Genomic DNA, 22,918 nt, shown 5'->3' with positions numbered 1-22,918 from the left:
CATAACGTTCTTAATTGAATGGGCTTGTTGTGTTTGTGGATCATACCTGAGTCATAACTTTGACGTTAGCATGTGAACCAGAGCAGATTCACGATTGAACTGTGATGTTTGCGGCTTTAATTACACGACGGGCTGATGCTCACATTCTGGATCGACACGCTCCTTTAGGAATAATTAACATATGACATTAAGCTCAAGCTAGTTTTTACTCAGCCTATCAGAACATCACAGGTCAGACGTCAAAGTCTGGAGACCACCAGGATTCACTACCTTGCTCAAGGACACTTCAGTAGATTCTGACTGTCGAATCAAAGCAGACGGAAAACGCTGCATTAAGTCCCACAGCTGAAGAAGACCTGAGGCGCAGCTGAAAGCTCCAGGAGACCAACACACTCCATCTTTTTTCATGCTTTAATAACTTTTACTACAAAGGCTCAAACCAGCAGACAGTTTCTAAGACAGCATCCTGAGGACTGCGTCCCGGAGAGGCCTGGAGGGTCCTGCAGAGGCCTGGAGGGTCCTGCAGAGGCCTGGAGGGTCCTGGAGGTCAGGGGGACAGTCAGGCGTGTGTGTGATCGCTGTCTGGAGGATCTGGTCTGATCTGGTCTGATCTCGTCGCTGTCGTCTGAGCCGGGTTGGTCGTGGTATGTCATGTGTGCTTCACTGACAGCGGCCAGGGTGGGAAAGCAGAGTTTTTCATGCTGTGAGTTCAGTGTTTGATATGTGTGTTTCTCTTTGTGCTCCTCTCTGAACAGGCTGCTGATGCCAGAGCTCAGGTGTGATCAGGTGACCTACCTGAGCTCGGAGTGGACACTGATGGGACTGCTGCCGCCGCTCTGTACTCCATCCTTCTCTTTCGTTGTTCCGACTCGACTGTCGGAGCGTTCAGCTGGTCTTCGGCCCGTTGCCGTGGAGATCCTCCTCTTCATCAGTCTGCGGTCGGTGAGGCGAGTCGAGTTCAGAGCTGCAGACGTCAAACTCAGCTGCTCGTCCTCGCTGGAGTCGCTGAGAGACATTTACAGGACAGAAGACACAAGCAGTCATCAGCTGTTTAAACGGGTTTCAGCTCAGAGCAGGACGTCATGTGACCATCAGCTGCTTCATTCAAAGTACTGATACACACTGACAGTACGCCACACTCACAGCTCCTCCTCGCCATCTTCCTGGAAGGTCAGAGGTCGCACGCAGACCACACACGTGTTTCCCAAACTGTGGAAACACGGTCGACAGTACAGGCCTGCGAAAACAAGACAAAGCAGCAGCTGGTGAAACCAGAGGACAGCCGGACGGACAGGACTCTGACAGGACGCGGAGCGGGGACGGCATGAGACCACGTCTCTGTTTGACCTCCGCAACCCGAAGAAGAGTCCGACACAGCGTCAGACGTCATCGACGAGCTCGCTCAGAAACTGTCCGTCCTCAGAGGACACAGGCCAAACCAGGACAGGACGGGACAGGACAGCTGTCTTCTCAGCTTTCAGCCGCTCGGACAGTGAAAAAGTGTCTCGTTCTGCTTCACAGCTCAGTCAGAAGAGACGACACCGAAGGGTTAACTGGCCTGAGGTCAGCGTTCACTGACAGTTACTGAGTCAACAGCTGAGGACACGCCCTCAGCACACACACGGAGTCACACACGCAGTCACACACACACACACACACACACACACACACACACACACACACACACACACACACACACCCTCCTGAGGACTGAGCTCTGCTCTTCAGTGTAATGGAAGAAGTACTCTCTTGTACTGTTCAGTAAAAGTACTACAGTAATACCACAGTGAAGAAACATCAGTCATGTGTCTCTACCTGAACACTGTGGGACGTCACAGGCGGCCATGTTGTCCTCACCCTGTCTCACCACCTCACCGCAGGCCACACAACTGACTGATGACAGACCCAGCAGGTGAGACAGGTGATTACCTCTAGGTAACCTGAGACAGACAGACAGACAGACAGACAGACAGACAGACAGACAGACAGACAGACAGACAGGCGGACAGGAAGAGACAGACAGACAGACAGACAGACAGACAGACAGACAGACAGACAGACAGACAGACAGGCGGACAGGAAGAGACAGACAGACAGACAGGCGGACAGGAAGAGACAGACAGACAGACAGACAGACAGACAGACAGACAGACAGACAGACAGACAGACAGACAGACAGGCGGACAGGAAGAGACAGACAGACAGACAGACAGGCGGACAGGAAGAGACAGACAGACAGACAGACAGACAGACAGACAGACAGACAGACAGACAGACAGACAGACAGACAGATGGACAGACAGGGACAGACAGATGGACAGGTTTGACTTCAAAAGGTTCAGATTTAATTAGACGTCAGGATATAAATGTTGTTGTTGTGAGTTTGAAGTTTCATTTAAAACTTCTTTAACATCACAGTGTTGGAGGAAGTACTCAGATCCTTTACTGCAGTACAAGTACTAATACCACTGTACAAATACTCTTTTGGGAGAAAAAGTCCTACTTTGAAAATGTAATTCAAGTGGAAGTACTGACAGTAAAAGTACTTCAGTGCAGTAAAGTGTCCCCTGTGTCTGTTGTCCTCTTGTCTCAGCAGGACGTTCCTGTTGGAGCTGGTTGAGGTGGAGCTCATTTTAAACTAATGATTCTTTTCTTTCTGGATCAATCAGCTGATCGATCAATCGATCGATCGTTTGCTTTGGAAACGTTGTGTGTGTGAAACAGTGAGAAATGTGCTTCACCATGTTTGTTTGGTCCAAAGCTCCACATGATTACACACACACTGAGGTCATCGAGAGGAAACAGAACATGTTTTACCTCAGCAGGAGAGTCTGGAGGCGACTTCCTCCCCCTCCTCCCCCTCCTCCTCCCCCTCCTCCTCGGTCAGCTCGGCTCCTGGTTGCAGACGCCCTCAGGGCTTTCCCCTCCATCCTCCTCTGATCCAGGATCTGCTGCCGGAGGAAGCGGATCCTCTCCTGATCACACAGACAGCAGAGAGCTCAGTCGTGGTTCTGAGGTTTCATGTCTCAAACATTCAGTCTGACTGTGTGAGGAACCTCTGAAACACGTTCCACCGGACGTTCTCCAAGCACAGAGTGCTGGCTGATGGACGCCGCCAGCAGCCTCCCCCTGCTGTTGACTGGAACAAGAGGAAGGAGCTGCACTCTGAATGGATGCAGTCAAACACTCAGTGGGTCCAGTGTCCCATGAGGCTCTGCAAGTCCAGACCTGTCCCCCATCTGCTGGTCTCACACTGTCATTCTGCAGATTCTTCAGATGCCTTAATGCTCTGCGACCTTCCACCCACAGCAGTCTGTCTGTCTGTCTGTCTGTCTGTCTGTCTGTCTGTCTCTCTGTCTGTCTGTCTGTCTCTCTCTCTCTGTCTCTGTCTGTCTGTCTGTCTGTCTGTCTGTCTGTGTCTGTCTGTCTGTCTGTCTGTCTGTCTGTCTGTCTGTCTGTCTGTCTCTCTCTGTCTCTGTCTGTCTGTCTGTCTGTCTGTCTGTCTGTCTGTCTGTCTGTCTGTCTGTCTGTCTGTCTCTCTCTCTCTGTCTCTGTCTGTCTGTCTGCCTCTCTGTCTGTCTGTCTGTCTGTCTGTCTGTCTGTCTGTCTGTCTGTCTGTCTGTCTGTCTGTCTGTCTCTCTCTCTCTCTCTCTCTCTCTCTGTCTCTGTCTGTCTGTCTGTCTGTCTGTCTGTCTGTCTGTCTGTCTGTCTGTCTGTCTCTCTCTCTCTGTCTCTGTCTGTCTGTCTGCCTCTCTGTCTGTCTGTCTGTCTGTCTGTCTGTCTCTCTCTCTCTCTCTCTCTCTCTCTCTGTCTCTGTCTGTCTGTCTGTCTGTCTGTCTGTCTGTCTGTCTGTCTGTCTGTCTGTCTGTCTCTCTCTCTCTCTCTCTCTCTCTCTGTCTCTGTCTGTCTGTCTGTGTCTGTCTGCCTCTCTGTCTGTCTGCCTCTCTGTCTGTCTGCCTCTCTGTCTGTCTGTCAGGCCAAAAAAACACACCTTCCCAGTGCGAGCAGGAGGGGGCGGGGCCTACAGGAGGAAAACCTGCCCTCAGACTTCTTCTTCTTCTTCTTCTTCTTCTTCTTCTTCTCCTCCTACTGGATGACCCTCGCTCAGTCAGCAGGAGGTCAAACGCCTGCCGTGAGCCAGAGGAACGTTTGGGTTTTATTACCTGCGTCTCTCAGGTTCAGTCCCTACAGCGGCTGCGTGGGCTCAGTACGTCCCTCAAGGACACTTTGGAGGAGTCGAACCAGCGACCCTCTGACCAGCCGACGACCTGCTCCACCTCCTGCTGAAGAAACCAGGAGCTTACTGGTGCAGGTGCTGTTGTTGCTGTGGGTGCTATCATGGGTGGGGTTGTAGGAGGGACTGATGGAGGAGCATCCTCCGCCCCCCTTTGGGCCTCATAGGTGAACTGATGGGAGTCGGTACTGGTTCAGTTCTGAGGGGGGGTTTCATGGGCACCAGTACAACGGTGGATGCTGTCCACAGGGTGGACCCTGAGTGTGTGTGTGTGTGTGTGTGTGTGTGTGTGTGTGTGTGTACCAGCTCTCTCTCTGGATGATATGAAGCACAGACCAGTCGTCTGCAGCGCTGCATCACTCCTTCAGCCAGAGAGACCAGCAGAGCCAGACCCAGCAGGATCCCTGCAGCACAAACCAGAATCCTTAAAACCAGTGGAACCAGTGGAGCCACAGCGCATCAGAACATGAGCTGCTGGTTCCTGAGGACACATGGACTTGTACTTGTGGTATTCTCACCGAGGATGAAACACGTGGCGTCGTCTGGCTGCGACGGCTCCTGCAGACACTTCCTGCTGATCACTGTGATGTTTCCTCCCTGCAGGACGTTGAAGGAAGCCACCAGGTCTCTGAAGATGTCTGAGGCGTAACCTGAGCCGCTCACCTGCACCGCCACCGTGACCGGAGCTGATGGGGCACACGTTACCACGGTTACCGCCTGCCTGGCTGACACATCGAGTCAACTCCAGGTTTCTCACAGCCTCAGCGGGTTGTACGCAAGAGGAAAAGAGTACCACGTAGTACTTCAAAACCACGTACACGTGTACTGAGAATCCTGACAGCTACACGAGGAGAGACCAGTCTGTGTTCAGTCTGTGATATTCTGTGTTAGAAGCAGAAGCTTGAAGTCGAGTCAGCATGTCCGAGGAGTCAGGTGTGATGTACCTGAACCCAGCGCTATTGATCAGATTCAGCACTGATGATGAGGAGTCTTGATTCACGTGACACCCGTGAACATTTCACATCACTAAGAAGTGATTTAACGTTCATTAATCCAGTGTTTGAAGAAAGCTTCTGAGCAGAGGAGCCCGGCAGAGCCAACACTGAGGCCTAAATTAGCATTGGGGAGGAGGTGGCTTCATGTCACATGACAGGAGAGAAAAGACAGTCAAAGAACAGAAGGAGATTTAAGATAAGATAAGATAAGATAAGGTAGACTTTATTTAATGGCGAGTAACAAGTAAACTGGCTGAAATCCTTCATCCAGTTAAAAGATTAAAGTCTAAACAACCAAAGGTGGACGAAAGTCTGTTTCTGTTGTCACATCACGAGTGTTGTCTCACCTCTGGCCACGATGTCCCCCTTCACCTGGTGGTGCACCTGATCCAGCATCCAGAACACCACGAAGTCCAGCGCCACCAGCAGGCTGCCCATCACCAGGTGTCTGAGGACCGAGACCACGCCTCTCAACACCACCCGCCGTTCTCGGGCCGTCAGGTGAAAGGACACTGCAGGACAGACAGTTCAGTTCAGCTCAGGTCTGTCCTAACGCTGATTTCAGTCCACTTCACCACACCAGAGGACAGATGGGACGACCTCAGAGACGCTTCATGTGGCTTCAGTTCAGACCATTTCACTTCACACACACACGCGCACACACACACACACACACACACACACACACACTCCGGTGTACTGACATGGTGTGATGTAGGTCTTGGCTTCTCTGCGTGTGATTGGCAGGACTGAGGCTCCGCCTCCTGAGGTCACCTGTTGGTCGAGCTCTTCAAACTGAGCGGTGATGTAGACATTATCGAAGTCGAGCTCACTGAGATACCTGCGCCTGTACTGCACTGCCCTGCACACACACACACACACACACACACACACACACAAATGAGAGTGTGTGACTACACCCCTGAGGCAGGCTAATGATAGACTGCTAACATGCTAACAGCTAACTCGAGGCCCCTCCAGCTCAAGCAGTGTCTAAGAAGCGCACGCAGCATCAGCAGAGACTACCCCCCCCAACCATGGACTGTTTGCCCCCCTCCCCCTCTGGCAGGAGGTTCGGGAGCCTCCGTTCCCGCCCCAGCAGGCACAGGAACAGCTTCTTCCCCAGAGCTGTCACCCTGCTGAACTCTGTCCAGGAGCAGCCCCCCCTCCAACCCCCACCACCCTCCCATTGATGGACACTGACACCCCCTCTGGTGGTATTTTTTGCCCTACTTGCTTGTATTAATATTTTGAATATTTTGACTATTTGCTCTGGTTAGATGCTGAGCTGCTCTTCGTCGTCTGTGCTGCTCTCTGACGATGACAGAGTCTAAAGTCTAATTTAGCAAGCTGAAAAAAGTTAGCTCGCTAACACGCTAATGTCAGCGTATTAATACATGTCGCACTAAGCGTGACTCCTGACCTCAGGAAGGAGAAGGCCAGCAGGACGAGGCCGCCGTACGCCAGCAGCTCGCTCAGCTTCTGAAACACCTGCAGCTCTGATGAGACGTCCTCCATGATGTCCTGAGACACCTGCTGCAGGGAGCGGCTGCTGTTCGCATCCAGGTCAAAGGTCACCGAGGCTGAGATGTTGAAGTCAAACTCCCGCTTCATTCGCTCAAGCGCTGCGACAGTGGCTGAAGTGGGACAGACTCGATGAAGGTGGTCAGTGAAGGTTAGAAAGAGTCAGAAATGAACAGACTTACGTGCTGCCAGACGTCTTTTCAGGTGGTCGGCGATGTAGGAGGGGACGATGCAGAAGAGCTCGCCGGCTGAAACAGACGCGATGAAGATCAGCGTTAAAGGTGAACACTGGGTCTGCAGCTGACAGTCACTGAAGAGAAGAATCCGTCACTGTCGAATAAGAGTGACTGAGACTTCAGCGTGAGGCCACACTAAGACTGGACAGGAAGAGAGCTGACCTGAGCGGACTCTTCTTCTGCTGTCACTAAAGTGTAGAATCAAACATGTTCACGAAAGCAGCATCCGGCCGGAGAAGCGGGACTTTGAAATGGAGAAGAGCTCTCCGTCTTCCTCTGGATGTGTTTAAGTGTTTGTTCAGGTGCAGGTGATGTGCAGGTGATGCTGTCAGTGAACGCACCGCGGGCGACGCTGCACAGTGGCAGGAAGGCGTCCACAATGTCGCACAGGAAGTTGAATTCTCCCAGCAGGTCGGCGCATTCGGCTCGCGCCTCGGCGAACACCGCCCGGCACTTCCTGTATGGAGAGCCCAGCTTGGCGTTACAGACATCGCCGATGTCGACCAGGAAGTGCAGGACATTCCTCAGGGTACGAGCTGCGGGGTCAGAGGTCAGAGGTCAGACGGGTATCACATGACGCTGGTTTGATATTTACTGTGTAATTATCAAAATATTTATTCTTATTGTTTTGTTCATCAACATCCTGGAACCTTGAACCTCAAGGCCCCCTAAAACATCTTCAATGCCTCTAAGAACATCATGGAGAACCTTCCCAAGGACACCTAGAACTTCCTAAAGGACTCATTTATGAGTCCTGGAACATCTACAAGGACAGTTTGATTCTCCTCAAGGACCCCATAACCTCAATGCAGCCTCTTCAAGGACTCCTGAAACCTTCTCCATGACCTCTAAAACCTCCTTAAGTGCTCCTAAAACCTCCCCAAGGACTCGCTGAACCCCCTCAAGAACTTGTGGAACGTTCTCAGTGACTCCTGGAAGCGGCCGTGAAGCCGTGCTGCGTCTCTCACCAACATGGCGGACGCTGTCAGTCAGAGCGTCGAAGACGTTCTGGACTCTTCCTGCGAGCGACAGAGCGTTACCGCTGATCTCTCTGATGGCGTGCAGCGCGGCTGGAAACACACACAGACAGAAACTCAACATCAACACTTCAAATCTGATCCCAGGTCAGTCTGTGACGGCGGTGGAAGAAGTACTCTGAGCTACAGCAAAGGTAGTAATACCACAGTGTAGGAGTACTCTGCTGAAAGTCCTGCAGTAAAACTATTAGATTTAGCATCCAAATATACTTCGAGTAGCAGAAGTAAAAGTACTCATTATGTAGAACGTCCATTTCAGGACAGAATACGTTTCAGGATCATGACTGTTGACGCATTAATTTTTATCGATCAGTGACATCATCGATCGTAACAGTGACATCACACCTGGTCAGATCACCTCTGGTTGCTGTGTCAGTGACGTCATACGGCTCAGTTTTTATTCCAGAGCTTTTCAGTGGTGTTTTGATGTCAGAGGTGGGTGGGTCTTACAGAAAAGGGGCGTGGCTGCTCTCTGCATCAGTTCCTGCGTTTGATTGGCTGCCAGCTCGGCTCCACACAGCAGGCTGGCGGCGGCTCGCTCCGTGTTGTCCAACGTGTTGGCGAGAGGACCAGACAGCAGCACCGAGGCAAACAGGAAGAGGAGGAAGTTCCTGCCGTGAGCTGAAAAACAAGAGACGGACTGTGATAGGCTGGGCAGGGCCACGCCTTTATTTGGGAGCAACATGGCTGCCACAAACGCTGAAAGAAATCGACATAAGAAAATCAAAATAAAAGGAAATGAGAAATGAACAGGATGTGGAGCCCTCTCTCTCTTTATTACTTTTATTTGACTCTTTACTTTTTGAAATGACTTTAAATTTGATTTCTTCTTCTGGGCTGTCTGAACTGAAGCGCTCTGGCGCCCCCACAGGAGGTTTGATGTAACGCTGAACAATCAGCTCCTTTTCTACCTGCTGCCGTCAAGTTTCAGTTTCTTTACGTGAATCGTCTGTCTGCCCAGCTGACAGCTGATGACAATCATCAGAGACTCACCTGAGCACAGCGAAGGCAGCAGGACGGCGACGTCGGCACGGACGCTGGCGGATAGGCCCATGCCGAAGGCTGCCAGGGCGGCCATGGCCAGCGTGGAGTAGACACACAGCCACAGCGGCTGCTTCTGCAGGAAGAGAGCTGTGAGTCCGTACAGAGACGCCAACAGCAGCCCGAAGGCAAACGCCACGAGGCTCCGCCCCCCCTCCAACAGGTGACCTTTGACCTTCCTCCAGCTGCTGTGCGCAGAGTGTCCTGCTGACCTGAAGAGGGAGAGACATGTGGACACGGAGACCAAACCGTTAACTCTAAAGTCAGGTGTTTGTACTTTTTGTACAACTTTCAGGTACTTGTACATAACTTTGTTTATTTTGTTTATTTTCAGCCCACATCGACTGTGCTGTATCTCAGAGGGACATATTGTACTTTTTACTAGCATTTAGCTCCCCGCTAGCTAACAGCTGCAGTATTTGACCTGTGTACTCTCACCTGTTCACTCCTCCTCTGACAGCCTGTGTGACTCCACCCCCCTCCACCTGGACGCTGACATCAGTTTTCATCAGATGTCTCATCCTTTCTTTGTCTCTGGCGTTTTTTCTTGTCTCCTAGAAACCAAACAAAGCTGATGTCACTCTGAAACTTCCGGAAGCTAAAACTGACCAACTGACCAACCGACAAAAAAAAAAACACGCCTGTGACTCTGTGTGGACAGACACTTTGGACGCATCATGACTGAGACTCACCTGCACACACCTTCAGCTCCTCGCAGCAGTACGTTCAAGTCTTTTAAAATGTTCGTGGATTCAGAATTATGTTTCTAAAGCTAACCCCTAGCTAACCGTTAGCTAATGCTAGCAGCTTTGCTACACGTTCCTGTTAGCAGGTAGAAAACAGCAGCTTGTATCTGTCTGACTGCCCGGCTCTCTGTCTCTGTCCTCCAGCTGTGGAGAGGATCAGTTTGACTGTCCTACCTCCTGCTGTCCATCGATTCCTCTTCAGCCAATCAGAGGAGTTTCAGGTGGCTCACCTGGTCTTCAGGGCGCTGTTTGGAGCCGTGAGCGGGACAGGTAACATCCACTGACTCCTGATGGAGAGAAGTGACAGGATGAGGAACCGGAGCCAGTCCTGCCTGAACTGCTCTTCTTATGTCCGCTAGCGTTGATAGCATTCTCCTCTGTTAGCATTCTCCTCTGCTAGCATTCTCCTCTGTTAGCATTCTCCTCTGTTAGCATTCTCCTCTGTTAGCATTCTCCTCTGCTAGCATTCTCCTCTGTTAGCATTCTCCTCTGCTAGCATTCTGCATTATTATTGTTCAGATTGTTTTGATTTGAAATGTTGTTTAATTTTTCATTTTATTGATTTCTTTTCTCAATCAAATGTAAATAATAATAATAATAATAATAATAATAATGATAATATAATCTTCTTAGCCGGTTTGTCTGTGAGTTAATCTTATGAACCCGTCATGGTTCCTCTTGTCCTCCATCTGTCCTCAGTCCTGTTCCTGGGAGTCTCCCACAGCCTCCCGCTGACCTTTGACCTGCAGCTGGCAGCAGGAGGCTTCTTTGTCGGTGAGGAGACACACACACACACACTCACTCACTCTCTCTCTCTCTCTCTCACACACACACACACACATACTTCATGAAATAACTTCTGTAACACACACGCTGACACACACCTGTTCCAGCTGTGTGTGTGGTGGGCGGAGCCTTGTCGTCCTCCTCCAGATGTTCGGTCCTCCTGATGTTTCCCAGCATGCTTGGCTCCCGCGGCCGAGCGTACCTGATGCTGTTCATTCTGTCTGTGCTTTGCAGAGGTGAAAACGCACGCACGCACACACACACACACACACACACACACACACACACACACACACACACACACACACACACACACACACACACACTGGCATTTTATTTTCTAGAGCAGAGTAATAAGACGTTTTGTAGATTTGAAGGAATCATTGATTCGTGTCTGAGCTGTGATCCAGTGTTGGATCACAGCATCATGGGTGTGTGTGACATCATGGGTGTGTATTCTATGTAGTACTGATGGCATAGATGACATCATGAAACTGTAGCGTGTGTGATGTGTTGGACTGTCTCTCCTGGTCAGGACCTCTTTCTAACATCCAGCGTAACGTGGAGACGGCCGCTCTGTCTCTGAGCTGCAACCTGGACCTGCAGGTTCATCACGGCCGGCTGCTGTGGAGAGACGCCGTCAGACCGGTTCTGCTCATCGCGCAGGAAGTCACGGTGAGACGGACGCCCTGTGGCACGCTCACCACTCTGTGAGGCGCTAACATCAGCATGCTAACATGCTGCTAGATGAGATGTGAGAGGGTCAACAGGGTTCATCCTGAGGGGATCATGAACGTCTGAACCGTGTCAGAGCTGATGAGGTTTGGATGGTCGGGGTCAGAGGTCTCTGATCCGTCTCTCATTTCTGCTCAGGATGATGGAGCACAGCTTCAGTCCGAGGCTCTGAGTGTCAGCAGGACGTTTCAGAACATCAGAGACGAAGTCGTCCTTCAGTACGGATACGACCGATTCAAACCAGAACACGCCGCCGCCGCAGGAAGCAGCACGCAGGAGCAGTTCACCAGCAAGACCATGATGCAGTGCGACAGTGAGCGAGATCACAATTGCTGAGAGCGAAAAGACAACAAAGCACAGTCCACATCAGGAGGAGTTTAACGTGTGTGTGTGCGTGCGTGTGTGTGTGTGTGTGATCCAGGTGTGGTGGACGAGGGTGTGCAGCGATGTGCTGATTGGTTCAGCCTCAGGTGGGCCGAGTGCATGGAAGCAATCCCCGTCCCTGTCATCAACCACATCCTCTGTGTCTCCATGAAGTTCCACTTCCTGTGTGATGTCATGAGAGGTGAAAGGTCACACTGGTCACACGTCTGCATTCTTCATCACTCTTCATCACTGCTTGTCTCTGCTAGTTTGCCTTGACTGCAGATAAAGCATAAGAGTAACCGCCCTCCTTCCCCTCCTCCTCCTCTTCCCCCCTTCCTCCCTTCTCCCTCCTCCTCTTCCTCCCCCTCCTCCTCCCCTCTCCCTCCTCCTCTTCCTTCCCCTCCTCCCTCCTCCCTCTCCTCCCCCTCCTCCTCCTCCCTCCTCTGCTCCCTCCTTCTCCTCCTCCTCCCTTTCCTCCTCTCCTCCTCCCTCTCCTCCCCCTCCTCGCCCTCCTCCTCCCTCTCCTCCCTCTCCTCCCCCTCCTCCTCTACTCCTCCCCCTCCTCTACTCCCTCCTCCTCCTTCTCTTCCCTCTCCTCCTCCCTCTCCTCTCTCTCCTCCTCTTCCTCCCCTCCTCCCTCTCTTCCTCCCTCTCCTCCCCTCCTCCTCCCTCTCCTCCCCCTCCTCGCCCTCCTCCTCCCTCTCCTCCCTCTCTTCCTCCCTCTCCTCGCCCTCCTCCTCCCTCTCCTCCTCCTCCCCTCCCTCTCTCCCCCTCTCTCTCCTTTCCCTCCTCCTCCCTCTCTTCCTCCCCTCCTCCTCCCTCTCTTTCTCCCCTCCTCCTCTCCCCCTCCTCCTCTCCTCCTCCCCCTCCTCTACTCCCTCCTCCCTCCCTCCCCCCCCCCCCAGTGATGACCCCATGGTGCAGGGAGCAGATCCCCGTGGAGGGAAACTTCGGTCAGCTGTTCGATCAGATCAACGGTTCGGTCGACCTGCTGTCCAGAGAGTTCAGCGCCGAGCTCGTGCTGCAGGTCGGTCGATGGCTCTCTGTTAGCGTTAGCTCGGTGACTCTTTGCATCCTGACCCGTGTGACCTTTGACCTCCTGCAGGAGCGCGGGCAGCGGTCGGTGTTGGGCGGAGCGGTGCTGGATTGGGAGTTCACTCGGGCCATTCGAGGATCCTTCCGGAAACTGACGGCAGCCGTGAAACAGCTGCTGGACGTCCTGCAGCTGCTGCTCTCCTTCACCTTCGTCACCATCTTCACCCAGTACGACGAGACGCTCCGACATCAGCTCTGAGTTCTGACAGTCACAGACCAGCATCACCTCCTCTTCCTCCTCCTCTTCCTCCTCAGGGCATTTGCTTACCTCAGACGGTACAGGAGGGACGTTCGATTCGACAACGTCTACATCACCACCTACTTCAGACAGATCGACGCCCGCAGGAGGAGAGCGGTAACGTCATCAGCATCATCATAATCATCATCATCAGCTCTGCCACAGGGGAACACTTTGATTCAATGATAATAACTTTATTTCTAAAACACCTAAACACAAAACGATAAAATGAGCAGAACATGAAAAGAGCCAAAGGTCACGCCGAGGTCACATGACCTCATCATTTCATTGATCTGCTCGTGCTGAAGGGCCACACGATCAGTATCATCATTTCTGATTTGGAGTCATTCAAAGGTCTTCATTTGAGCGTAAACCAGGTGGCACTGGGTTTACTGGGACCAGAGTCTGAAGAGGTTCGTCCTTTGGACTCATCCTCTCGTCCTGTTTGGTGTGTTTAGGGGAAGATCAGCCTGCTGCCTCTCCGACAGGCGGAGAAGAAGTGTCTCATTGAGCCGTGGAGTCTGAAAGTCTGTCCTGAGGAGCTGAGACAAGTGGTAGGTCCAACTCGAGGAGGTGGGTGAGAGAGACAGACAGAGACAGAGACAGAGACAGAGACAGAGACAGAGACAGAGACAGAGAAAGACACAGACAGAGACACAGAGAGAAAGACACAGACAGACAGACAGACAGACAGACAGACAGACAGACACAGATGGAGACAGACGGAGACAGACAGACAGAGACAGACACAGAGAAAGACACAGATGGAGACAGAGACAGATGGAGACAGACAGACAGACAGAGACAGACACAGAGAAAGACACAGATGGAGACAGAGACAGACGGAGACAGACAGACAGAGACAGACACAGAGAAAGACACAGATGGAGACAGAGACAGACGGAGACAGACAGACAGAGACAGAGGTGTTCCATAGGAAGAAGACTCACGGCTCACTGACGCGCCTCCACCGGCTGCGTTCACCTTCGCTTTGACCTCCAGAGAAAGTCCTTTGGTCCTGGACTGTCCCCAGTCTGTCCCCAGTCTGTCCCACTGTCCGACTGCTCCTGTCTCTTCTTTCCCACCTCACCTCAGACAATAAATGTCTTATTCACGGAGACGATGGACAAAACAAACTTTACCTACAGATCATTTCACATCGATATATTTTCTCTAACTGCTGTTTCTCTCATGAGGGCTGTGTGTGTGTGTGTGTGTGTGTGTGTGTGTGTGTGTGTGTGTGTGTGTGTGTGTGTGTGTGTGTGTGTGTGTGTTGACAGACCTCAGGTGTGTTTCAGGTGCTGTCTGTCTCTCTGCTGTCTGTCGTCCTGCTCACTGTCGACTTCTCTCTGTTCCATGTTTTGGACATTGTCAGCAGACACACCTTCACCCAGTTCAACCTGACCAGTAAAGGGCGCGCACACACACACACACACACACACACACACACACACACACACACACACACACACACACACTCATATACATGAACCAGCTGATTTGTGTGTGTCTGCATTCAGGCCTCAGGCGTCACATGCAGGCTGGGCCATGTTCATCCACGTGGGCAGGTCCCACCACAACAATGCTAGCATGCTAACATGCTAATAAACGATAACATTTATTAGCATGTTAGCATGCTAGCATTAGCATGCTCCGTGGACAGCAGCAGAACAAATGCTTCATTCATGATGTTACAGCTTCACTGACGTCTCTGCTCTCACCGATGAAATCTTCTCTGCAGGTCGTCACCAGGTGGACATCAGCGTGGGCGGAGCCTCCATGATGGCCCGCCTCCTGAGGAAGACGGTTTCAGCCTTCAACAGCTCGTCCAGCCTCAACATCCAAACAGACAACCAGGGTAGGTCACGGGTCGAAGGTCACGCAGGATTCCTGCATCTCAGACGTTTCCTCGTGTGTGAGCATGTAAACAGCGAAAACCAGCAGGTGGAGAGGAAATGTTTTCAGGTTCAGAACAATCAGACGTTCAGGCGGCGTGCAGATCCCACCTCCTCGCTGACTCTGATCACATGATGTCACGTCACCATGTGACAGGAAGCAGAGTTTGAAGGTTTCATCAGCAGCAGACTGGGAGTCACGTTCAGGTCGCGTTGCCCTGCTGGTTCCTCCTCCAATGCTCAGAGCAGCAGAGGGATGGAGAGTCAGAGCGGGACACGGCGTCCATAGGACACACGGACAGGAAGAGACATTCAACAGAGGCAGCCATTCAGAATCTAACCAAGGATGATGCAGTCCAAACCAGGAGGCTGCCAGGACACCTGAGAACTCACCTTTACCTGTGTCTGAACCACAGCTCAGTGGTGCCATCTGACTTCCTGTTGGCGTCCTTCACTCGTCAATCAGATGAAGTGACTGAAGACTTTAAAGGTGTGTTTGAGTCAGTCTGCATCAGCTCACACCTGAGGACGGACGCTAACCTCAGCTGCGCCCGCCGCTGAAGTCTCACTCATTCCCTGCTGTGTTCTCATTGGCTGGTTTGTTGCCGTCTTTGGTCGTCCTCCAAAGCTAGAGGACATGTCTCACAGTGAGATCAGGACTCGAGGTTTGGACTGATGTCCAAAGATCTTCAGCAGCAGAAACAGAGATTTAACATGTTGTCCACAAAGTGAACCAGCAGAGGGCGACAGTCTCCCTGTTTCACTGACATCACCTCGCTCTCCCTCTCTCCCTCTCTCTCTCTCTCCCCCTCAGTGTGTGTGTGTGTCCCCTCCTCACTCTCCGCGAGTGTGTATGTGAGCTGTGTATGTGCTGTCCTGTTGGTGGCGCTCTTCAGCTGCCTGCAGGTTTACACCAACCGCCTCCGACGGGTCATCGCTGCCTTCTACCACCCAAAGGTACACACACACACACACACACACACACACACACACACACACAATGTACCTGTTAGAAACTGTTGATTATTGGCTGATAAATGTCCAATCAGTGGATCAGCAGCTGTTGGGACAGGTTGAAGTTGACTTGAGGATGTCAAGGGGCTGCAGGTGAGAGCAGGTGTCTCACATGAAGCCTGCAGACATTCATTAGTTGCTGTGATGTCACTTCCTCTCGCATACTGATGAAGAAGCAAACTGTTAAATCTCATTAATACACAAACACGCACACACACACAGTGTGTTTATCCCTGTGAGCTGCAGTAAATCTGATCTGAGAGCAGATTAACGTAAGAGTATTATAAGAGAGCAGCGCTGACAGGCTGCACTGTGCTAGAGAGACACTCAGAGAGAGAGAGAGAGGTGGTGAATGAAAGCGAGGCTCAGGGAGTCACATGACAGCTGCTCAGTAAACACACCTGTGTGTCACTTTAAGGTGGCGGGGTCCGCCACTCGTCCACACTGAAACATCTCAGTGGCTGTTGGATGGTTGTGATAAAATGTGGTTAGGGGTCGGGGTCGGGGTCAGGGTCAGGATCGGGGTCAGGGTCAGGGTCAGGGGTCAGGGGTCAGGGGTCTTTATAGAACCTTCGATGCAGCTCGCTGCTCAAACCTTGAAAGCAGCGACGGTTGGATTTGTTGTTTCACGTCTGTTCAAAGATATTAAAATGTGTGAATTCAGGCTGATGACTCAAACACCAACAGCAAGACGTACAATGGTTAAAGAAATGTCCTACAGACCGACGTCAGTGTCCATGAGAGAAAGGTTCATGCTGGAGCTCTTCAGCTGCTTCCAGATCAGCCTGAGTCTCTGAAGGTAGCTCGCTAACGTTAGCCTAACATCCACCACCCTGCAGGGTCACCACGACGTTAGCTCACGTCTCATTAGCTCTATCCGCCGCCGTTAGCCTTCAAACTCCTTCAGCCTCCAGCGGGGCTCTCCATGAGCTCCAAGGACAGAGAGACACGTCCTCTGATTCAGTCAGATGAAATATAACTGTCTGTCTGTCTGTCTGTCTGTCTGTCTGTCTGTCTGTCTGTCTGTCTGTCCGTCCGTCCGTCCGTCCGTCCGTCCGTCTGTCTGCCTGTCTGCCTATCTGTCTGTCTGTCTGTCTGTCTGTCTGCCTGTCTGCCTATCTGTCTGTCTGTCTGTCTGTCTGCCTGCCTGTCTCTCTCTCTCTGTCTGTCTGTCTGTCAGAGGGAGAAGCAGCGCGTCCTGTTTCTCTACAATCTGCAGCTGCAGAGACGGACGTCCTCCTCTGACAGGAAACGCATCATCAGCCGTGGACGGAGGAGCAGGACGGTGAGCGTTTGTGACTGAGAACAGCTCAAACAGCTTCTGTTGATCGTGATGTTATAACTGAGAGCTGCAGCCACCAATACTGAATCAATCAATCAATCGATTGATCAATCAATCAATTAGCACCAGAGTCTGAAGTTGGTCCCTGAAAGCAGCCTGTGTCACAAGGTTTTTTTAGTTAAAAGAATTCTTCCAATAATGAAGAGAACGTGAGGAGAGACGTCCAATCAGCTGATTGATCGCCACGAGTTTAAGACTCTGTGCTTTTATTCTGAAATGCCAGAGGGACAGTTCATTTCTCACACGCTTGAATCCTCTCCTGCAGGTGTTTGACTGTCTAAGCAGGTGTGGGCGTCGTCTTTGTCATCATCAGCAGCAGGAAGTGTCAGACTCAGAGGAGACTAGGACAGGAAGTCCCGCCCACTGCTCACAGAAGACGTTCAGGTGAAGGTGCGGCGTCACAGACACAAACACACCTGGTGAGACGTTTTCTAATGAAGCTGACACAAGCTGCTGCTGCTGCTGCTGTGTGTGTGTGTGTGTGTGTGTGGTCACATGATCAGATTAGAGATGCACAGGTGAGTTATGTAAGCAGCTGATCGTCAGCGGCGGCACGTGCGGCGCTCATCTCATTCACACCTTCACTGTTTAATCTGATCCATCTGAAGCACAACAAACTGACGCTGGATCAGTTTACATCAGCTCTCCTCACGGTGATGTCATCAACCCGTCGTGACCTCACTGACCTGAAGCCCTCCTAAACGCCTTCATCCATAGAGTACAAACACTTTGTTTTCAGAGCCTCGACTGAAGTAAAAGTACTGCAGTTTAAAGGGTTTCCAAAGTAAAAGTACTTCTTTGGTACTGAAGCAGCGCTGCTTTAAGGTGTGAGCTGTCTGACGTGATTTTAGATGAAAACAAATCTGCTTAAATCTTATAGAGGTCTGAGAATCTGTTTTTAATTTCAAAATAAAATCAGAGTCTGTTTCCTCCAACAGAACACAGAAAGAAGCTGCTGCATTCAGCGAGTTAAACAGGAGACCTTCATGTTTCACAGATGTTCCTCCTCCACCAGGTGCTCAGGTGTGAAGCTGACGGACGGAATGATTGGCAGGACTGTTCTCTGGTCCCGCCTCCTGCAGGACAGTAAAAACTTTAACATGAAAAAAAAAGAAAAAAAAAAGACAGAACTGAGAAGACAGTGAACCTGAACTCATCACCGCAGACAGGAAGGAGTTAAATCTACTGCGAGTGTGTGAGTGTGTGTCTGCATGTGTGTGCTACTGTGAGAGAGGCGCGCCCGTCAATCCACTCAGATGTGTACGAACTGCATCCAGTTATCTTGTTTTCAAAATAAAATACATTTTCTGACGCGAACTGACTGCAGTCTGCTCACGTTCACACAGTTCAGCTGGTTCAGGCTGACCGAGGTGCTGATGTTTCCCACAATGCAACATTGCTCACAGCCGGAGGCTAATTAAAAGGTTACAACGATTACAACGATTTAAAACTGTCCCAAAGTCAGTTTACTGTGTGCTTTGATGCTGCTGCTGGAATAAACTCACTGACAGTTAAATGATGGACGTGTGACAGTACAGAGGAAAACTCGTGAACTCATCGTCCTTATGTCTTCACTGTAATGTCTTTGATTTTGATTGTATGAGGTAGTCTTGAAAATAATGTCAAAATTATTATTTTTTCTCCATTAATAACTTGTTTGAATTTCTGAAGTTGGCTTGGAATCAATTAGAGAAATGTAAATACAAGAAATCAATTAAATACGTGGTTCAGAGACGTTTATAGCCTGGCTTTTACTTTGAAGACCAAATCGCAGTACTTCCGATCATTCTAATAGTCGCTAGGGTAAGCTTAACGCAGCTGCATGACGTATGAATACAGATAGATGACGTTTCCATTACCTCCCGGTATAAACACGGGCTGTCCGGTGTTCTCCGGTATTCAGCCTCTTTCTGGCCTCTCGGGACGGTTAAAGCTCGCGGGCCGGTGTCCGAGCGAACACTACCGACAGAAAACGACGTTTTCCGCCCGGTGCCAGCGATAGTTTTTGCCACCAGAAACTGTTTTCGCCGGAGCTGCGCAGCTAACGGTCCGGACCGGAGGACCGGGCGGTCTGCCCGATACGTTAGTACGATTTAACGGTCACTTCCCCGCCGGTGGTCCGTCACAGCAGCAGGTCTGACCGCTTGTTTCTGTGGATGTTACCGGAAAACGAAGCACCATGGAGTTTCGCTGGAGCCTCTCCCGGTGCTCCGACACCGTGAGGTAACGGGACCGGGACGGCGTTGCCTCACACACACACACACACACGCACACACACACACACACACACACACACACACACACACACACACACACACACACACACACCAAACAGCAGCAACCTGTTGCCGGTTGCCGGTGACGCAGAGACGATGAGCGGAGCTGCCGTTCTGCTGCTGCTCTGCGGCCGTGTTGTGTTCACCGCTGCCAGGTCCCTGAACGCACCGCAGGACGGAGGGCTGCTGCCCGCGGACGGACGGACGGACCGCGCGGACAGCTTGATCGCTGCCGTGACAGGTAAGGATCGTAACCGAGCGGGATGAATGAAGGGCAGCTGGACTTGTGTGCGGAAACGTGAAGACGTTCCGCCTCTCAGCCATCACGGTGATTAGACTCGCACAGGTTACACACCTGAGTGAAGCACCTGTGCCTGCCCACCTGTCAGTCAGTGCTGAAGAGGACTCTGGGATATGTGGAGGAAGCTTAGGTGTCCGAGTCTGCCCATGTCCTCTGTCAGTGTGTGTGTCACTTACTGTGTGTGTGTGTGTGTGTGTGTGTGTGTGTGTGTGTGTGTGTGTGTGTGTGTGTGTGTGTGTGTGTGACCTTTGACCTGATTGAATGCGTGGCCTGTTGCCAGGGTAACAGCCTGACATGTCTCTCAGTCAGGTATCTGCATTGAATGGAGAACACCTGTGCTGGAAAGGTGACTGTGGTGCTGCATGAAGCTGAAGCCAGAACACGACCAGAACGTTCGAAAGGTTTCTGTTTCAGGAAGTGCGGAGTCAAACAGGAAGTGCTGCTGTTTATAAGAAATGGAGGATGTGAGGGCGGCAAAGGGGCTGAAAGCTCAGCAGCAGTGTCACGTTAGCTCATGTAGGAACGTTTTTGGTATTTACACACAAGTGAAATTACTGTTTCGATGACTCTGTTTGCATCTCTCATCAAAACACCACCTGTGACATCTGTTAGCTAGCTAACATGACACATAATTTACCAAGAAACAGCAGCTAGCAGTTAGCAGCAGTGATTACGTCAACACAGACAATACGCAAAGTTAGCTGCACATCAGCAAACAGCGTGGGTGCTAGAACTCACACACAAACAAGAAAAGTAACGTTAGCATGATAAAAGTAACATTAGCATGGAAAAAGTAACATTAGCGTGAAAAAAGTAATGATAGCATTATAATAGTAACCTTAGCATGATAAAAGTAACAGCATGGAAAAAGTTACGTGAGCATGTAAAAAAGTAACGTCAGCGTTATAAAAGTAATGTTAGCATTATAAAAGTAACTTAAGCATGATAAAAAGTAATATTAGCGTGATAAAAAGTAATGTTAGCTTGATGAAATGTAACGTTAGCATGATAAAACTACTGGTCTCCGGTGGTCTCATTCTGAATGGCGGGGGACCAATCAGCTGACTGGCACTGATATATCTGGAATCAGCTGATTTCGGTCTGGCTCCATGTCCCTGTATTCCCAGTTTACCCAGTCTGTCTGTCTGTCTGTCTGTGTCCTCAGGTGTGGACAGACGGCGGCGGCCCTTACTGGAAAAAATTCGTCCCTTCGTCCTCGTGGATGGACAGAGGAGGAGCCTCACTGAAGCTCTACAGGTCAGACTCATGAAACCTCGTATCTCCAGCAGCTGCTGGTTTGTTACTTGTGTGTTACTGGTCTTTCACTGGTGTATTTGTGTGTGCTGGCTGGTTTCTGCCAAACTGTTCACTGGACATGACAGACGGACAGAGACAGGCAGGCAGGCAGGCAGGCAGGCAGGCAGACAGACAGGCAGACAGACAGACAGACAGGCAGACAGACAGACAGACAGGCAGACAGACAGACAGGCAGGCAGACAGACAGGCAGACAGACAGACAGACAGGCAGACAGACAGACAGGCAGACAGACAGACAGGCAGGCAGGCAGGCAGGCAGGCAGGCAGACAGGCAGGCAGGCAGGCAGACAGACAGACAGACAGACAGACAGACAGACAGACAGACAGACAGGCAGGCAGGAGTGTTTCGGGGTAAAAAGAGATGAAGGAAGTTGGACTGTTTTCACCAGGAGCTTCCTGCAGGAACGGCGGGCGGGCGTTGGAGGACGGACACTTCCTGTGCAGCTGACAGAAACTCTGAGATCATTTCCTGTCCAAATCCCCCTGCACCCACCCCCACCCGTCCCAACTCCACCCAGCCGGGAGGGAAGCGGGAGGAGGAGGATGAGGAGGAGGAGAGCCGCGTTGTCGAGCGTCCAGCAAACGAAAAGCTTCCTGCCACAAAAAGAGTCGAAGCTTCGCTGTGAAGCAGAAAATCCACTTCCTGTTAACTCTGAAGACACGAGCCGGAGTCGCATCGGCACTGTCTGCTGGTTCTAAACCTGAGAACACAAACACAAGCAGTGCAGGAGAAGTACGACGCAGCAGAATACTCGAGTAAAGTACTGGAGGGCTGTACTCGAGTAAATGTACTTAGTTACTCTCAGCGACTGTCAGTTTGAGCCGTTGAAGCTCGTTAATGTAAATTCAGTGAGTGAAGCTGTCAGATGAAGCTTGAGACCAGCTGAGGCCCAAACACAGACTCAGGTGTGTTCGGCTCTCAGCCTCATTGGACGAACGCTGCCGTTCACCTGCCGACCTCGAGTCATCCAGTAAACCTTCCAGCTGGATTCACTGCGAGCTGCAGCTCGTGCTTATCATCGTCGTGGACTGTTAGCATGCTAACATGCTAAGCTAAGATGGTGAACATTATCCCTGCTAAACATTAGCATATTAGCATTTTCATTGCGCACATGTTAGCATGCTCATGTTAGCATTAGCTCAGAGCCTCTACATGACGGCAGACTGGTTCACTTCTGGAGTCTTGAACTCTCGTCTGTTTGAGCTCTTTTCTCCTTTTTTCTTCTTCTTCTTTTTTCTTCTTCTTCTTCTGCTGCTGCGGTCGATGGCTTGGAGCCTCGCCCAGAGGTTCTGCAGCTCTGACGTCATCTGGAGGCTGGGCGAGAGACATGGTCTTACTATGCAGAGAGAGAGAGAGAGAGAGAGAGAGAAAGAGAGAGAGAGAGTGGGGAACAACATGTGGTGGGATGGGAGGGGACAGAGGGGGTGAACAGATGGTGAGAGGGGGCGAGAGAGGCTGTGAAACACAGAGAGAGGTGAAAGGGAGAGAGAGAGGACAACGAGACGAGGAGACACACGGAAACCTGACCTATCAAAAGAGATTCAGGAGTCAACAATGTCCAACCGCGTCTCTCAGAGACCAAAGTGGACACAGTGGTTTTAGTTTTAGCCTGAAAAATGTTTTGTCCATCAGCAGAAGCTGCGTCTCTGTCTTCACCCAGAGGATGTTCAGCTGGATGTCCTCTGACAGACCGTCATGTCTCCATCTGCTCATTAAAAAAGGACACGCGGGCGGCGTCT

General features: G+C 51.2%; 3 protein-coding genes across 6 annotated transcripts in view; 2 read left to right on the top strand and 1 right to left on the bottom strand.

Moving 5' to 3' along the window:
* Positions 1 to 434: 434 nt before the first annotated feature.
* On the bottom strand, positions 435 to 9,743 carry dcst2 (DC-STAMP domain containing 2). Its single transcript, XM_070966980.1, has 18 exons — positions 9,705 to 9,743; positions 9,506 to 9,621; positions 9,020 to 9,279; positions 8,477 to 8,647; positions 7,958 to 8,059; positions 7,331 to 7,525; positions 6,936 to 7,001; positions 6,653 to 6,866; positions 5,934 to 6,091; positions 5,577 to 5,741; positions 4,753 to 4,920; positions 4,538 to 4,638; positions 2,872 to 2,975; positions 2,467 to 2,475; positions 1,816 to 1,940; positions 1,144 to 1,237; positions 796 to 1,005; positions 435 to 663 (listed from the first exon to the last, which is right to left on the bottom strand). The coding sequence occupies exons 1-18, from the start codon at positions 9,741 to 9,743 to the stop codon at positions 435 to 437; spliced, it is 2,526 nt and encodes an 841-aa protein (XP_070823081.1).
* Position 9,744: 1 nt separating this feature from the next.
* Positions 9,745 to 17,245, top strand: dcst1 (DC-STAMP domain containing 1). Its single transcript, XM_070966979.1, has 14 exons — positions 9,745 to 9,787; positions 9,958 to 10,083; positions 10,513 to 10,587; positions 11,135 to 11,274; positions 11,473 to 11,647; positions 11,756 to 11,899; positions 12,606 to 12,727; positions 12,806 to 12,963; positions 13,051 to 13,150; positions 13,492 to 13,606; positions 14,775 to 14,891; positions 15,173 to 15,368; positions 15,825 to 15,885; positions 17,123 to 17,245. The coding sequence occupies exons 1-14, from the start codon at positions 9,745 to 9,747 to the stop codon at positions 17,243 to 17,245; spliced, it is 1,695 nt and encodes a 564-aa protein (XP_070823080.1).
* A 1,880-nt stretch (positions 17,246 to 19,125) lies between these two features.
* adam15 (ADAM metallopeptidase domain 15) overlaps positions 19,126 to 22,918 on the top strand; it is an 18,784-nt gene continuing 14,991 nt past the window's right edge. For all 4 annotated transcript variants that reach the window (XM_070967213.1, XM_070967212.1, XM_070967211.1 and 1 more), the window contains exons 1-2: positions 19,126 to 19,801; positions 21,027 to 21,118. In XM_070967213.1, coding sequence (XP_070823314.1) covers positions 19,657 to 19,801; positions 21,027 to 21,118 — 237 coding nt within the window. In that variant the 5' untranslated portion in view covers positions 19,126 to 19,656. The remainder of the gene's footprint in view (positions 19,802 to 21,026; positions 21,119 to 22,918) is intronic.

Source organism: Chaetodon trifascialis, chromosome 7, assembly GCF_039877785.1.
Source record: "Chaetodon trifascialis isolate fChaTrf1 chromosome 7, fChaTrf1.hap1, whole genome shotgun sequence".
In the NCBI taxonomy this organism is placed as follows: Eukaryota; Metazoa; Chordata; class Actinopteri; order Chaetodontiformes; family Chaetodontidae; genus Chaetodon; species Chaetodon trifascialis.
Note: the sequence above shows the minus strand (reverse complement) of the source record. Positions and strands in the feature narration are given on the sequence as shown.

What these genes read in the sequence shown, in the direction of transcription:
- dcst2 (XM_070966980.1), bottom strand. Translation starts at nt 9,743, where the DNA reads ATGCGTCCAAAGTGTCTGTCCACACAGAGTCACAGGCGT. An exon ending in GTCAGAGGAGGAGTGAACAG is followed by an intron (nt 9,280 to 9,505) that starts GTGAGAGTACAC and finishes CTCCCTCTTCAG; the next exon opens with GTCAGCAGGACACTCTGCGC. An exon ending in GAAGATGGCGAGGAGGAGCT is followed by an intron (nt 1,006 to 1,143) that starts GTGAGTGTGGCG and finishes AATGTCTCTCAG; the next exon opens with CGACTCCAGCGAGGACGAGC.
- dcst1 (XM_070966979.1), top strand. Translation starts at nt 9,745, where the DNA reads ATGACTGAGACTCACCTGCACACACCTTCAGCTCCTCGCAGCA. An exon ending in GCGCCGAGCTCGTGCTGCAG is followed by an intron (nt 12,728 to 12,805) that starts GTCGGTCGATGG and finishes GACCTCCTGCAG; the next exon opens with GAGCGCGGGCAGCGGTCGGT. An exon ending in TTCGTCACCATCTTCACCCA is followed by an intron (nt 12,964 to 13,050) that starts GTACGACGAGAC and finishes CTTCCTCCTCAG; the next exon opens with GGCATTTGCTTACCTCAGAC.